Raw genomic sequence first — 16438 nt, forward strand, 5'->3', positions numbered from 1 at the left:
AGGAGCTCTGAGGGATCACAGTGCCCCGAGGGGCTCAGGGCTGGGTATGTAGTGGGCGGGTGAGGAGGTAGGGAGAAGGGAAGCAGGCTGAGGTCGAGGGGGAGAGAACAATGTCTTTTTATAACCAAGTCACTGGAAAGTAAGCAAATTGTTCTCAGTCTCCAGACACATGGGAGTCTAAGGTAATAGAAGTGAGTAGAAAAATCATGTTTCTTTCTTTCTTATTAGGCATCCGACATTGTGCTGAGTGCTCTACACGGAACATCTCATTTGCTGTCTTTATATTAGTCCAGGAGTGGGTATTCTTGTTATTGCCTTTATAGAGGAGGGCATGGCGGCTGCAGTCCTTGCTCAGGATCACTCAGCTAGAAAGGGACAGCGGCGGGACCAGATCCCACGTGCTTCACTGCCACGCAGCACTGCCCCAAGGCTGAGAGGGACAAGGGTCACCTTGCAGTTCCTAAGTGATGGCTGTACAGAGGCTCAGCAAGAAAGCTTGGCTTTCCCTAGATGACTGGTTCTTATCCCAAATCCCACTATCCACTCTCCATTTCCCCCTCTCCTTCCTTCTCCAACAGTTATCAACAGAAATAACGAGGCTTTTAGAAGCCAGGTTGCGTTTGAAACCTGTCTGCCACTACTTCCAAAAAGTTACTTAACTCCTCTGAGCTTCAGGTTCTTCCTTGGTAAATGGAGTTGATGTAAGGATTAGAGAGAATGGATATGGTGCATAATGCCCGGTACAAAGTAGGTGCTCAATAAAATGACAGTTACTGTTATTTCCAAGAAAGCATTACTGAGGCTTGCTCTGGAGGGGCACATGTGAGAGGTAGGGGCCCAATTCTAAGGAGGATGATGACTACACATTGAGGGGGTGATGGCAACAGTTTGCTACCCTGCTATCTCAATTCCAGGCTTTCCAGAACAATCCCTGTTTTCTTAGGTCAGTTCTGCTACACCTCAGGGGTGGTAGAGTCCTTAATTCAGTTGGGGTTAAACAACTCCAGTGGAGAAGTGAGTGTAAGCTTAGGGCCATCTGAGTGAGGTGCACAGAAAGGACATTAACTATACATCACAATCCCTAATCGCTCTCTGCAACTGATCATCGTTCACTGTAGGGAAGATAGCAGTCTGATCAAAGAAAATCCTTCCGATCGTGAGTGAATGATGGCTCCACACAATCTCTTCGTCCTTGCAAAGTATTTGCGTTTTAAGTGAGTTCCTTATTAACCCCAAAGAATGACTGTAACAGCCGCAAGCAGAAGTTTTCCAGGCTCTGTGTGTCTGGGAGATCAATTTTGGACAGGGGTTCTTAAGTTATTCTAAAGGGGAATTAGTGATCCCCAGTCCTGCTCTCCTGTACTTACTAGGTCAAGGGCACCATTGGTTGGAGAAAGACTTACCCAGGCAGATAAGGATCCTAGACTCTAATTATTCGATCCGTTCCTCCCATCAGCAGCAAGTTCTTTCCTTTACAGAAAATACCTTGACTCCTTTATAGATGAGAAAAACTGTTTGATCACATTCTGCTCGCCTTTGGGGCAAACCGAGGAATGCTTGGCCTTTTCTTGCTTTGACATCTTTTCTAACGTCCTTTATCTCTTTCATCTTTCGCTTGGCAGTTTGTTGTTCCCATAGTGCATCCTAAAAATATTCACAGAAAAACAAAATACAGTTTCTTAACATGATCAGTCAATTTTCTGACAAGTTACTAATTTTTAAAGGTCTCAGGCTCACTTTCAGTGATGACTAGTGCTTTCTTCTTTTTCAACCCCAGGTGTTAAACTATAGATAGTCTGAAGAATGAAAATGATGTTGTAGGAAAAGCAAGGTTTTTCCCAGATCTATACTGCGTGCCAGGCACTGGGCCAGAGCCTGTCCACACACAATCTTGTTTGAATCTCACAGAAACTCAGTGGGGCAAGCACCTTTACCGCTACCTTGTAGGTAAGAAAACTTACACCTGGAGAGGTTAAAAACAGTAGGGCCAAGGAGCACCGTCTGCCTCCTAAATCAGGGCCTGTCTGTCTTCATCGGCCAACCAGCCAATTTCATCCCACAATTATTTTGACAGATATTTTTAGTCAAATGACTTTTGGGCTTCTGAATCTATTGAACAGTAGAGTCAAAATTGTAGCATCATACAGAAGCATCACACAGAAACGATCAAGGGCCTTCCTGTAGGTTTCAGATGTTGGTCTTGAGACAGGTTGGGACCTGGGACCCTTTACTGGAGTGCTTGCACTTAGATAAAAGTCTCCTCCCGAAAAAAAATACAAAAGTAACTGTAAGGGACTAAAAATAACTACGTGGGTGCCCAGCTGGGGCAGTCGTGAACAATAAGATACAAAAAGGCCATCAACTGACATTTCTGAGGTGGGGAGAGCAGAGCAGGGTATGCGCATGCTCCCTGCACACAGCACCACCAACGGGGTGGGCAGACCACCTAAGCCACCACTGTGGGCCTGACCCACTGGTGTCTGCCCCTACCCCACCCCCATTTAAGGACCCCCCCCCCCCCCCGCTTCGGGAAGCGAGCAAGGGCACCTGTTACTTCTTTTCGCTCCCTTCCTGCAGTCCCAGTACAGCCTTGCCTGAATTCCTCATTGGGCCTCTTACAAATATCTATTGATTAAAGAGTCCAAGAACCCGAGCTGGTAACAGTGTCACCCGAAGATGAGCATACCCTTTACCAGCGCATCTCCCGTCCACTCGTCTGGCTTTCCCCCTCCGACCTCAGCCTTGAAGGTGCCTAAAGGACCTCGGAGGACGAAGGTGGAAGAACATTTGTCTTCACCCCCTCTCCGTCCCTCTGCCCCCAAATAAGAATCCTCTTCCATCGTTTGTGACTTCGGCAACTGGCCGAAGGATCGTTGGTTTGGTCTGTGTCTTGTGCCTGTTGTCACAAATTATAAGCGCAACTCTTTTCCGGGACTCAGGGAGAGGAGTGTGGTACTCAGAAAAGTTCAGTCAAAGCAGGTGGAGGCTTCACCTCCCGAGGGTGGAGCTACTGCCACCCGGCGGACCCAGGTGAGGTAGGACTGAGGTAGGCCTGCGGATTTTCCCGGAGAAGTGGAAATCTCTAGCTTTCACTGGAAACCGCCAGAATTGTACGTGTTGGTACCCAGCTTCAGAACACGCTTTACACCTGTCTGTGGCTGCTGGGCCCGTGACTGCCTCTCAGGGCCTCTGGTTTAGGGTGTGTTGGGAGGATTGGGCAGGTGTCTGGGGTGGGGGAACGAGCCCTCATCTTTCCCCTTGTGAGCTTTTCTTCAGAGTCACGTGGCTGTTCTCCCTTCCATGAATTCCAACAGAGAAGCAGAGTCATTTCGGAGCGACTGGGGTCTGTGACTTCCGCGTTATTTGGGGCTGTCCCCCGAGACCGGAGCCACCCCTGGCCGGTTTATGGACAGTGAGTTGAGGGGGGGACCCTGCTCTCCATGGCTCCTCCCCACAGGGGCCAAGGGCTGGGTGGGGTAGTGGCTCTGGCCCTGTCCTTCCTTCCCCCTTTAGCGTGCAGCGGAAAGGTAAACAGCCTTGAATTTGCAGCTCTTTCATCTGCCGGGCAGAGGGGAGAGGAGGGCAAGTGCTGAGTGTAGATAATTACTTCACATGGCAACACGAGCCTGCGTATCTGGGTGGGCACTCGAAATGTCAAAGCAATGCAGGAAACCCTTCACAAACACCAGTTTGACACTTTCACCCCTCTTGTTATGAGCAGAGATCTGAAACGTCTAAGCAGGTGTGTCACTTTATTTTTATTTTTTTAAGCGAAGGGAGAGCAGCCAGTTCATTTGCATGATCTCTGGCAGTTCTTTACCAACGGAGCCAGACAGAGATACATGTTTAAGTGGTTGTCATGGAAACCAGAGCGCAGTGCTCTCCCCCAAGGTCTGAAAGACTGGATGATGAAAAGTTTAAGCAATCACCATGGAAACCTAGAGCCGATTCAAGGCGGGTTCAGATCCCAGGACACTAACTAGCCGCCAGGTCTTCAGGCTCTGGGGTCCTTCCTGGTGGAGGGTGAATTCTGAGAAGCCACTGCAGCTTCAGGGCTGACCCAGAGGCCACAGTCACGGGCTCAGAGCATCCCGGGGGTTAGCACTGAGGTGAGGGTGTCCCCCCAAAGCTCAGACCTGTACTCTTCCTGTTCCGAGATGCCCTTCGGGCCTCTCCTGCTTACCTCTCCCTATATTTCGTTCCCTCCACTCCACCCATTTCCTCAGTGTGGCAGGAGCCCACAGATCTGCTGTCACAAAATGGGACCCTGCTCAGGTCTGCAGGAGAGAGGACGTTCGAGGCCCAGCCTGGTCTATGACCTTGACCAAGACATGTCCCCTTTCATGTTCATGAATAACCAAAGTAAGCAAGAAAGTCCTGCCTTCCATCACTGCAAGTAAACAAATGCATTTGAAAGCACTTCCTATGCCGCAGAGCCTCTGTGCCATTCTTGGTCTCTTCTGTTATGGTTTTTCCCTCTTGCTGGAGATGATCCCGTTTGGGAATAGCTGGCTGATCTGAGGCTGAGTTTTGAAGTCCAGGAGTATGTAAAGGGGGGTCCCTAAGGGGCTGTGGAAGGGGACCGACCAGAAGTGGAGACTGGAACTAATTTGCACGGGGTTGTGGGATGGGGTGAGCCATCTACCTTTTCTCCTGACAGGGTTATGGTTTCTAGTGACCACTCAGGGCTGGGGGTGCTGGGGCTATAGCATATGGTGGAGTGGATGAGTGTGTGGGGCGGCATGTGAGGGAACACAATACATACCTGACTGAGCATGACACAGGTGTAGGACGCTGTGGGGATGTGTCGGGGGAGGGCGGACGGGGAGACAGGAGGAGAAGGGCACAGGAGGAAACGCTTGGAGAGCTTGTCATTACAGAATCTCAGCTCTCCTGGTGTGAAATGCTTCAGAGCACTACTTTGATTTGTTATGAATTCTGACTTCATAAAGGAACCCACTCCATAAATGTTTATCGAGCACCTGTTTACGTGCCATGTGCTATTCTAAGTGTGTGGGACAAAACAGTGAACAAAACAGATAAAACCCCTGCTTTCAAGGGGCTTGCCTTCCGATGAGGGAAGGCGGATCACCAACAACAAACAGAATAGACGAATTAGATATTATATTAGAAGGGGATTAGGTGCATGGATTTAAACAAGGGCGGAGCACGGTAAGAAAAATAGGGACTGCCAAGGGCAGGGGCTGGGCTGTTCCAATATATAATAAAGTGGACAAGGGAGACTCACTGAGAAATGACATTTGAACAAAGACTTCAAGGGGCTGAGGGAGTGAGCGACGCAGACATTTGCAGGGAAAACCTTCCAGGAACAGGGACGAAGCAGTGAATAAATCCTAAATATATTCAAGGAAATTGTGTGACTGGCACAGAGAGAAGGAAGGAAGGAAGGAAGGAAGTGGGGGACAAGTCAGAGACGTGAGGGTCGGGCTGACACAAAGGGCCCTGGAGGATTTGGACAGATCTGACTTTTCGTTTTACAGCATATCTCTGGTTGATGCGTAGAGAATAGAGTACAGGGGCAGGATGGAAGCAGGGAGAGCAGCGAGGCTCTTGCAGTGATCCAGGGAAGGGACCATAGTGGTTCTCACTCGATGGTAGCAGTGGGGCTGGGAAGAAGAGGCCAGATTCCGGGTGTATTACGAAGGCAGGGCCAACAGGTCAGAACAGGTTGCAAGAAAGAGGAGTCTAGGGTGACTACTGGATTCTGGGGAGAGCAACTGGAAGGATGGACTTAGAGCCAGCTGAGACGGGCAAGACGGTGTGAAGGAGAAGATCTGGATTCAGGTTTGGGTTTCATTTTGATGTCTGTGAGATACCCAAGTTGGAGAAGTCCTTTAGGGATAGATCCAAGGCAGCTGGAAATACCAGACTGAAGTTCAGGGAGGGGGCCAGACTGGAGATGTGCATTTGGGAATTGACAACATCATCAAGCGAGTGACGCAGATGTGGAAGAGAAGAGGACCAAGGACTGAGCTCTGGGGGCTCCAGCATTACGTCATGGACATTACGCCATGCAGACGAGCAAGTGAGGGCCTCAGAAAAGGAGCAAAAAGCGGGATGAAAGGGAAACCAAGAGTGGCTGGAGTCCTCAAGCCAAGAGAGAGAAGTACGGGAAGGAAGCCAAGTGACCTGCGGCTTCAAGTGTTAAGAGAGCGAGTGGGATGAGGGTCGGTCACTGATTTAGCCACACGAGGGGCACTGGTGGCCCTGACAGGAGGGATGTTGGTGGCATGGCAGGGACAAAACCGGGTTCGAGTGTGTTTTAGACAGGCTGGGAGGGCAGGCATAGGGAAGGGCAAGTAGAGGCGACTCTTCCAGGAGTTTTGCTCCAAAGGCGCCCCCATATTCTCATCTTGGTACGATGCCGGCCACATCATAATCACCCCACACAGAGAAGCCATCAGCACAGTGATGATGACTGGGGTGCGGTGGAGTGATTCCTCCGACAGTGGCGTTATCTAGGTCTCCAGAGAAACTTCACAGTGGCTCAGAGCTGTCAGCAGCTGTCGCGTCCCGGGCTTTCTGTGATGTGCGAAGGAGGGGGTGGACAGGGGCCTTACAGCAGAATGAGGATCTGTGAATTTGAGCCGGACAGACCCTTGTGTCCAACTTCCATATTGAACTGGAGAGGAAACAGGCCTGAGGTCACCGCTCTGAGAGTGGCAGAGCCAGGGCTAGAACCCAGAGACCCTCCTTCCGGATTCATTGATTTTTGTTCTGTCACAACAAGCGCTGAATTCTGAGCGTCTTCAGTCTCTGAATGCTGACTTTCAGTTTCTTAGGATTCCTATCCATTACCGTTCTAGAAAACCACAATTCCCTAGTTCCAGGAAAGTCTAATGAAAATTCCCAAGAAACTGCATGCTCACAGCACATCCCTTTCTAACATTTTGGTGATTTAAATGTCAGTGAATCAGAAATTGATAAAGGAAGCTTTCCTTGAAAGATAAATGTGAGTTCCAAAGCTATGAATCAGAGGTGGACGGGGCCTCTGTCAGATTCCTGTCAAGAAAGAAGCAAGGTAGTGTTTCACAGGTGGCTGAGACCTTGGACACGACTCATTACTGATTTTCCATGATGTTCAGTGGCCACTGAAACAAGATTCTAAAGGAAAGGAGGGAAAAAACCCTAAGATTTCAGCTTTCCCAAAGCTCAGAAATGCTCGGGCGCAGCTCAGCTGAAAGGCTTCATAAAAGAAATGGCTGTCGCGATGTGGGTGGCCGACTTCTGCGTTGCTGAAGATGGTGTTAAATATCTTATTCATTACAAATGCGCTGTTTGGTGAAATCAGGCCCTTACAATCCACGAGTGGGGCTGGGGATGGAGCTGGGAGGAAGCGTGAGAAAAGGTGAGGGCAGTTAGGAGGGCCAAGAGAAAAAGGTAAAGGTCATCCCAGCAAATGAAATACCTGGAGAAGATCTCGTGTAGGAAGAGACCCAGGTCATAACTACCCTCTGGGTAATGAACACACAAGCCCTGTCTTCCCAGCCTTCCACTCCTCCTGTCTGCTGGGCCGGGCTGGGTAGTGGACATGCGTGTCTGTGTCTGGCCTCCTCACTTGTTCTTTTCTCAGGCTGCTGCTGCTTCTGCTACCACCCAGATGTGCAGGGACCCCACCCAGAGATCACAAAGAAAATCGAAGCAGACTCTACCGGCTACAACTTTCTCACCACCCTAGGGTGAATGATGATGGTTCAGAGGTTTATTCTGCTCAAGGGTCAGAATCTCCTTTTGAAATGAGGCTGGCCCCAAACAAGCCCCAGGGCCTGTGGGATAGGGCTTTACCAAGCCAAGTCTAGGGTATGGCAGGTAGAATACAGGCGTTGGGTCAGAAAAACTGGAGTCAAGTCCCAGTTCCACTTCTTCCAGCTAAGTGACCTGATGGGCAAACTTCGCTAGACTTAACACGTCCTCACCTGTAAAATGGGAGTGCACACATGCATACCTCACCTGCTACCATGAAGATCAAATAATAAATATATGTGAGTGGTTCTCGACCGTGGCTGCAAATTAAAGTCACTGGGAAATGTCTAAAAGATACAAATACCTGGACCGCACCCCTTGAACAGTACTTTTAACCTTGGCCACATACTACAATCCCTGGGAGAGCTTTTAAAAGCCCTAATGCCCAGGCTTTATCCCAGACCAATTAAGTCAGAATCTCTGAGGGCAAGACCCAGGTAGTGATCAGATTTTATAAAGTCCCCCAGAAGATCCCTAAGGGCAGCCACGGCTCAGAACCACTGATAAATGTGAAAATGCTTTATAAATTAGTACGTGCCAAACACATGTAAGGAATCGTCACCAGTGTCAACTTGCAAATTAAATATGATCGTGGTGATGTTGAATTATTGGATGGGCCTTTTCAGCATGCTCTCAAGAGCTTCACAAAATAAGGATGAAGTTTAATAAAGTAAGTGTGAAGAATTAAGAAGATCTTCAAGTGGCAAGTTATTACAAAACAATGATAAAAATAGACTATTAAAAAGTCTACAAATAACAAATGCTGGAGAGGGTGTGGAGAAGAGGGAACCCTCCTACACTGTTGGGGGGAATGTCAGTTGGTGCAGCCACTGTGGAGAACAGTATGGAGGTTCCTCAGAAAACTAAAAATAGAGCTACCATATGATCCAGCAATCCCACTCCTGGGCACATATCTGGACAAAACTATAATTTGAAAAGATACAGGCACCCCTATGTTCATAACAGCACTATTAAAATAGCCAAGACATGGAAACAACCTAAATGTCCACTGACGAATGATTGGATAAAGAAGGTCTGGTGTGTATATATATATACACACACATACACAATGGAATATTACTCAGCCATAAAAAAGAATGAAATAATGCCATTTGCAGCAACATGCATGCAGCTAGAGATGATCATACTAAGTGGAGTAAGTCAGAAAGAGAAAGACAAATACCATATGATATCACTCATATGTGAAATCTAAAATATGACACAAATGAACCTATCTACAAAACAGAAACAGACTCAGACAGAGAGAACAGACTTGTGGTTGCCAAGATAGAGGGGGTTGGGGGAGGGATGGAGTGGGAGATTGGGTTTAGCAGATGTAAGCTATTATATATAGAATGGATAAACAACAAGGTCCTAAACCATAACAGAAAAGAATATAAAAAAGAATGTATATGTACGTACAACTGAATCACTTTGCTGTACAGCAGAAATTAACACAACTTTGTAAATCAACTATACTTCAATTAAAAAAACTTAATTAAAAAAATAGACTAATATAGAAAAGATAGGGAAATAAATTAGCAAAAAAATAGTATTATCGTGATTAAAGAATGCCCCTCGGACTTGACATGGACACAAGTCACCCTCAGCTCTTTTCAAAGGCAGACAGATTCAGTAGTTCCAGAGGTGGCTGAGACTTTGCATTTCTGACACACTCCTAAGTGATGCCTTCATTGTGGGTCTAGGGATTACAAGCACAGGCTTTGGAGGCAGACCTGGGTTCAAGCTCCTGGCTTTCCATTTCCAAGTTGCGTGGCTCAGGGCAGTAGCCATTCTTCATTTTTTGTAATCAGTAATCCCCCTCTTCCTGTTCCCACTTCTGGAAAGCACCCCTTCCCGTACACTAATCACGTGGTTTGAATGGGCACTGCCAGGTTTTTTTTGCCCCTGCCCTTCCTCCATCAGGTGGATCATTATGGTCCCAAAGATGGGCCAAACTGGCCAATGAGAACCTTCCCAGGGGTGGTTGGACTGGAGCGCTGGAGTATCAGCCAGACTCTGTTGGTGGCGAGGCCGTGCGAGGCTGGGTTCGTTGCCATCTTGGGGGGACACCAAGCTGCTTTCCTGTCCTTCTCGTGTTATATAAGACATCCAAAATATTGTCTTTTTGCTTATGTCAATTTGAGTTTGGGTTTCTTTCAACACAGGAAAAAAAAAAAAAAAAAAAAGCCCTGAACAATACCTGAGGACAAGTTACTTACTCTGTGCTTTAGTTTACTCCCCTGTGAGATGGGGCTAGTAGTGCAATCTAATCGTAAGGCAATTATGGAGATTAAATAAAAGAATACATGGAAGGAGCTTAGTGCAGTGCCTGGCACTAGGTGTTCCAGTTAGAATGCCCCTGGGTCAGTCAGAGGTTGCATCTACTTCAGACCGTGAGCTGGTGACCAGGGAATGATCCAATGTAAAGAGATTGGTTCCCGGTTCTAATCTGAATCACCGACCTCTTGGAGTTCATCCAGTGCCAGGATGTACAGCTTCTGTCTGGTCCAGACAAAATGACTCGCGTGTGAAGGGCACAGACTTGTCACATTCCCTGCTCCAAAGACCCAAGACCTGCTTGGTCAAGTCCGCGCCCAGACTGCTGTGCATTTGGGGCTGTAAAAGGGCAGGCTGAACTGGGACCTGGGTTCTCCTGTCTCTGAATTCACTTGATCCAAGTCCAGCTTCCAGAAAATCCAAACGTCTTCAGTTTCTGGGTCTTCCTGCTGCCATCGCCGACAGTTGTTACATCCAGCATGCCTTTTGAAGTCTTAAAAAATTCCCAAATCCCACTTTATACAAAGGCCCCAAGACCACTGTTTTATGTCGATATCACTGTATATTTAATATCTATCATGTGGCACATTAGGGCTGCTCAGATGGTACAGCCTGAGATCGCTTGAAGTGGACTTTGCTCTTATTTCAACTCAACAAATATTGATCGAGCTCTCGGCCTGGGCGAAGCCTGTGATAGGCCTGTCCTCCCTCCCTCCGCCTCCCCTTCAGCCTAAAGTGCAGCTTATAGAACTCAGCAGTGGGAGGATGTCCCATTTTGAGCTGCACTGGGAATTATTACCAAAGCGTGGGATGCCTGTTGCAATGCAGAAATTCTAAAGGTGGGAGACAGCCAAGGACCTGACACACAAAGAGAGAATATGGCAAACTTAAGAGGAGCTTAAGCAGCACCTATGACTAGAGCAGGGGCTCATGCGTGGAGCTTGAAATGACGGCTTTGATCGAATCGTAGTAGTTCAGCTAGAAATGAAGAAAAAAAAAAAAGCTAATTAACACACAGCAGGTCAAGTAAGAGTTTGTAACAATATTCAAGGCGTTCTTTGGACACACATTTCAAGAGGGAGAAAGGAGCCCCCTGTTCACAGGACAGGTGCGTCTTTGCGAAACCACATTTGTGTGGGGCGGCGTGGTGGGTACGGAGCACGGGGGGGCTTGCTTCCCTTTACACCAACTCCAGGCTGATACCAGAACCAGTAACTCCTGGGTGTCCTGTCTGATAGACCGTGAGGAAGTTTCTACTACCTCGTTTGGATATTTCTGAGAAAATCAGAATGCTGCCTGCATAGCCACAGAGGTTTCACAGAGAAAACAGTGTATACTTCACTGTAAATCAGATTGCAGTTGGAAGCCATGCTGAGTGTGGTACCGGGAAGGGTAATGGCCTCTTTTCCCCTGGCTTTGGAAATGGCGCGCCGGGCTCTGAAGCAGATGTGCTGGGATTGGGGAAGCAGAGCTTTTGTCAGGACCCTGTGTGGGGTTCAGGGCCGGTCTTGGGGGCAAGGAAGCAGACTGCGTGTAATTTGAGGAGTTCTCTCAGGCCTCCTTCTCCCCCTGCAGAAGCCCTTAGTAAGAATATGAGGATGGAGGACGGAGGACTCCCCTGGCGGTCCAGTGGTTAAGACTCTGGTGCTTCCACTGCAGGGGGCGCCGGTTCGATCCCTGGTCAGAGAATTAAGATCCCCTAAGATCCTACATGCCCCGTGGCGAGGCCAAAAAAGAGGATGGAAAAATGGGATAAAGCCACAGCAGTGCTGAAAGAGCACCATGTTAGTTACAAAGGGTGATTCCTTCTCATTTAGACCTTCCAGGCATTGTGCTTAGTTCAGAGGCGGAGACGAAGATAGCCCTAACCCTTATGGAGTGCGGAAACCACAGACCCGAGGCTCCAGAGGAGGGAGGGTGGGTTCCTGGAGCTGGGTGTGGCACAGGGACCAAGAGTCAGTGGCCAGAGCAACCCACTGAGCCCAGAACGGTCCTCTGCCTTTTCTCCATGGGAACAGGCTCCCCAGAGGCAGCTCACAAGGCTGACCTCTCGGGAAGGCCCTGAACATACCCTCTGAGGTGCAGGGCGCGAAGGAAGGACAGGAGCCCCTGGGGAATTCTACCCAACAGACGGTTCTTCTCTGCTGGGCGCCGTTTCTGTAGGGCCCGTGCCGGCTTTGTTTTCTCCTCCCTCCACCCCTCCGTGTGTGGTCACCCCTTGGTCAGCACGGGCTCTGGATCTCAGTATTGTTCCTTCCACTTTCCAAGGCACAGAGGACTGAAAAAAGCAAGAGAAGACGGGCTGGCCGAGAAAGCAGGGTCTGGGGACTGGTAATTCCGTGGGAAATAACGTCCACACTCTACGAAAGCGTAGCTCCACTTGGCTAAGTGGAAGAAGCCAGGCACAAAGGGTCGTGTATCGTATGATTTTATTTGCAGAAAATGGCCAAAAAAGGCAAATCTGTAGGTACAGAGAGTAGATTAGTGGTTTCCTGGGGCTGGAAGTAGGAATTGGAAATAACTGTGTACGGTTAAGAGGGATTTTATAGGGGTGATGGAAGTGTTCTTAAACTAGATTATGGTGATAATTGCACAACTCAGTAAACTTATCAAAACTCATTAATTGTACACTTAAAATGGGTGAATTTTATGATAGGTAAATTGTACTTCAAACAAACTGAAGGAAAGAATCTGGTTCCAGCCACCTTCAAGAAACACATGGTATTACATGGCAATTTTACGTGTGCTTATTCAGTCAGATTACCGTTTTCTTTTTGTATCTAGCTTTCTTAATGCCCATTTCCTTTCTACTGTAGCAGTGGTATTCTTTTTTTAAATTTTTAATTAATTAATTTTGCCACGTTGGGTCTTTGTTGCTGCGCGTGGGCTTTCTCTAGTTGTGGCGAGCAGGGGCAACTCTTCATTGCAGTGCGCGGGCTTCTCATTGCGGTGGCTTTTCTTGTTGCGGAGCACGGGCTCTAGGCACGCGGGCTTCAGCAGTTTTGGCTCATGGGCTTAGTTGCTCCACGGCATGTGGGATCTTCCTGGACCGGGGATCGAATCCGTGTTTCCTGCATTGGCAGGTGGATTTTTAACTACTGCGCCACCAGGGAAGTCCTGGGACTGGTATTCTCTTTTCTTCTCTTTGCGTTTGAGAATTTGTTGGTCTTCATCTTTTAGACAAATGCCATTTTCCTAGTCCAATTTTTCTTCCCCTTTAATTTTCCTTTTCACTTAGCAAATAAGTTTGATTCTTTTCCATTCACCCAATAATATTTCCTACCTTTCCTTTCTTGCATAAGTCTTGCATAAGTTTTCCTTATTAAAAATCTTCTCAGGCTTCCCTAGTGGCGCAGTGGTTGAGAGTCCGCCTGCCGATGCAGGGGACACGGGTTCGTGCCCCGGTCTGGGAAGATCCCACATGCCACGGAGCAGCTGGGCCCGTGAGCCATGGCCGCTGGGCCTGTGCGTCCGGAGCCTGTGCTCCGCAACGGGAGAGGCCACAACAGCGAGAGGCCCGCGTACCACAAAAAACAAACAAACAAACAAAAAAACTTCTCTACCTAGTTTAAACCTGATGCGTTTAAAAACAGACAAGAGATGTTTATCCCCCCCCCAGTGGAGGATTCTCATCAATCCTGGAGGTCCCCGGCTCTCCCTCCTGCATGTTCATTCTGCATTTGGTTTCTGGACTGTCTTTTTTTCTTTCAATTTAAAGTGTACAGTTTAATGGCTTTTAGTAAATTCACAGTTGTACACCATCACCGTTATCAATTTTAAAACATTTTCATCACTTTGAAAAGAAACCCCATACCCACTGACAGCCATTCCCCATTCTCGCACGATTTCCTCATCCTTAGGCAACCGCTAATCTGTTTTTTGTCCCTATGGACTTACGTGTATCCTGGACATTTCATGTAAATGGAATCATATAATTTGGAGTCTTTTGTGACGGGCTTTTTTCACTTAGCATAATGCTTTTTAGTGTCATTCATGTTATAGCTTGTATCGCTACTTCATTCCTTTTATTGTCAAATAATATTTCATTGTATGGATATATCACATCTTGTTTATCTATTTACCAGTTGATGGATATGTGGATTGTTTCTACTTTTTGACTATTATGAATAGTGCTTGCTATGAACATTCATGAACTAGTTTTTGTGTGGACATATGTCTTCATTTTTCCTGGTTATACTGGGCTGTCTTAACATAAAGGACAATGTCTTGCTTTTTTATGCACTTGGGAAGCACTAATTTCACTTCTCAGGGCCAGTAGAAATCTCAGGGAAACAACCCTCATGTCTACAGTCCCATTATGGGTCCTAAGACACTTGGGTCATTTGAGTTGGCCCTCACTCCTACCAGAGGAAGGAGAACAATCTGCTATCTTCAGACCCAAAGGATACCTGGGATGGATACTCCCCAAACATGCCAGGAAGTTCAAATTGATTATTTTCACTCACTTTTAGAAACCAGATATTTAGCATTCTTTGTGCCATTCTGGGTATCTCATGTGACATTTATTTTTCTTTGTTTTCAGCTAGGTTAATAAAGTTGTCTCAGGACCAGTGAGGACTCATTAAAGAATATATATACTGTTATTTATTTGACTGCTTGTGTGATACCCCTGGGAAAAGAGGTTGGTTGGCACATTACAATTTACATTTACTTAAACTTTTTTTGTGTGTGTGTAACCTGAGTAACCCAGTCTCCGTGCACTTTCCAGCGGATATACTTTACATTTGGAAAGTTGACAGCACTAGTAATGTTAATGTTTGGCATGTTCTCAACTTTGGGCAGCTTCTTCCAAGTTCTAAGGAGAAAAACATAAAAATCTCGAAAGGACAAGAATGAATGTCTCTCCCATATCCTGCTCACCCCAATCGGCAGCCTTTTTGTAGGCTAGCCTTCTGGTCAGGAATTGCCCCCTCCTCTCCTTGGCTCATATAAATTCTTCCCATTCACTGTGACCTCAGTAAATCCTCCAAGGGAACCTCACTATGTGCCAGACCATTTGACCGCTCCCTCTTCTGGACTCCAGGAGAGCCAAGCATGGAATTGATGCTTGATGCGTGCTGTTCTTATTTTCTCATCCAGATGTGTACAACCCGAAGGCCAGGGTGCTTCCTTTGGAGCCACACAAGGCCCGGTAGAGAGCAGGGCTCAACCAAAGCTGACCAGCTGTGGACTCCAATGGGTACCCTTGTGTGTTCCAGTCGGGGTTTGAACAACCTTTAGAAGAAGATATTGGGCTTTCAAGGTCTGTCTCATAAAGAAGTAGACATTGCTCATAGGCATCAGGCATGAAGACAGATGGGAAGAACTTAGAGGTGGCATCAGTGATCTCCATGTTATAAAAGCTCTGTAATTATCAAGTCATTCACACAAAAGCTCTGGGGGACAGACTGTCCTTCCCACAGCCCAGCAGGAACAAAGCAGCTGGTATAACAGAGGAATGATTAACTGTGGAGGTCCTGTGGTTGTCTAAGACACTCTCTCTCTTCTTTCCTGCCAACAAAACCAAGGCAGAGAGCCCTTGATTTCAGGGGTGTCATGTTACTCAGTTCTAGCCAATGAGATCAGGTGAAATCAGCAGAGGAGCTCTGGGAAAATGTTTTGCTCCTTCATAAAATGTGAAAATAGTGTGAGATAGTCTCTTTTTCTCTATCTCTCTCATTTTTCTTTCTCACTTTTCCCTCTTCTCTGGATGGCGTTGTTCTTTCTGATTTTAAACACAGTTGAGATGTGAGATATTTGGAGCTACAGCAGCCATTATGAGACCATGAGGCCGTGGGCTGAAAGACAAAAAGCCAGCCTGCTAAAGATGGTTAAGTGACATGATGGAGATTGAAGGCTCTTGATGACACCATTGATAAGCTAAACCAATGCAGCAATCACCTATAGCTTGATATTTTTGTTAATGAAAGAAAGATATACTCCTTTATCCTGTTAGTCATTTTTTATGTTATTGTAATAGCAAACATTTATCAACTTCTTATGTGTCAAGCACTGTCCAAGCACTTTATACATATTAACTCATTTACTCCTTTACATAACCTTATGAGATAGGCATATTAGTATTCTCACTTTTTTGTATTGTTTAATTTATTTATTTTTGGCTGCATTGGGTTTTCGTTGTTGCTCACGGGCTTTCTTTAGTTGCGGCGAGCGGGGGCTACTCTTCATTGTGGTGGGAGAACTTCTTATTGCAGTGGCTTCTCTTGCTGTGGAACATGGGCTCTAGTCACGTGGGCTTCAGTGGTTGCCCCTCATGGGCTCTAGAGCGCAGGCTCAGTAGTTGTGGCGCATAGGCTCAGTTGCTCTGCGGCATGTGGGATCTTCCTGGACCAGGGCTCAAACCCGTGTCCTCTGCATTGACAGATGGATTCTT

At 47.2% G+C, this 16438-nt stretch overlaps 1 protein-coding gene across 1 annotated transcript in view; it reads right to left on the reverse strand.

The window, feature by feature from the left end:
- LOC114888094 overlaps positions 1-6012 on the reverse strand; it is a 57289-nt gene extending 51277 nt beyond the window's left edge. The window contains 3 exon segments of the mRNA XM_029209963.1: positions 1486-1644; positions 2694-2896; positions 5838-6012. Coding sequence (XP_029065796.1) covers positions 1486-1644; positions 2694-2896; positions 5838-6012 — 537 coding nt within the window.
- Between the last annotated feature and the right edge of the window lie 10426 nt (positions 6013-16438).

This window comes from Monodon monoceros, unplaced genomic scaffold (genome assembly GCF_005190385.1).
Source record: "Monodon monoceros isolate NGI ecotype Baffin Bay Population unplaced genomic scaffold, NGI_Narwhal_1 Super_Scaffold_8, whole genome shotgun sequence".
Classification (NCBI taxonomy): Eukaryota; Metazoa; Chordata; class Mammalia; order Artiodactyla; family Monodontidae; genus Monodon; species Monodon monoceros.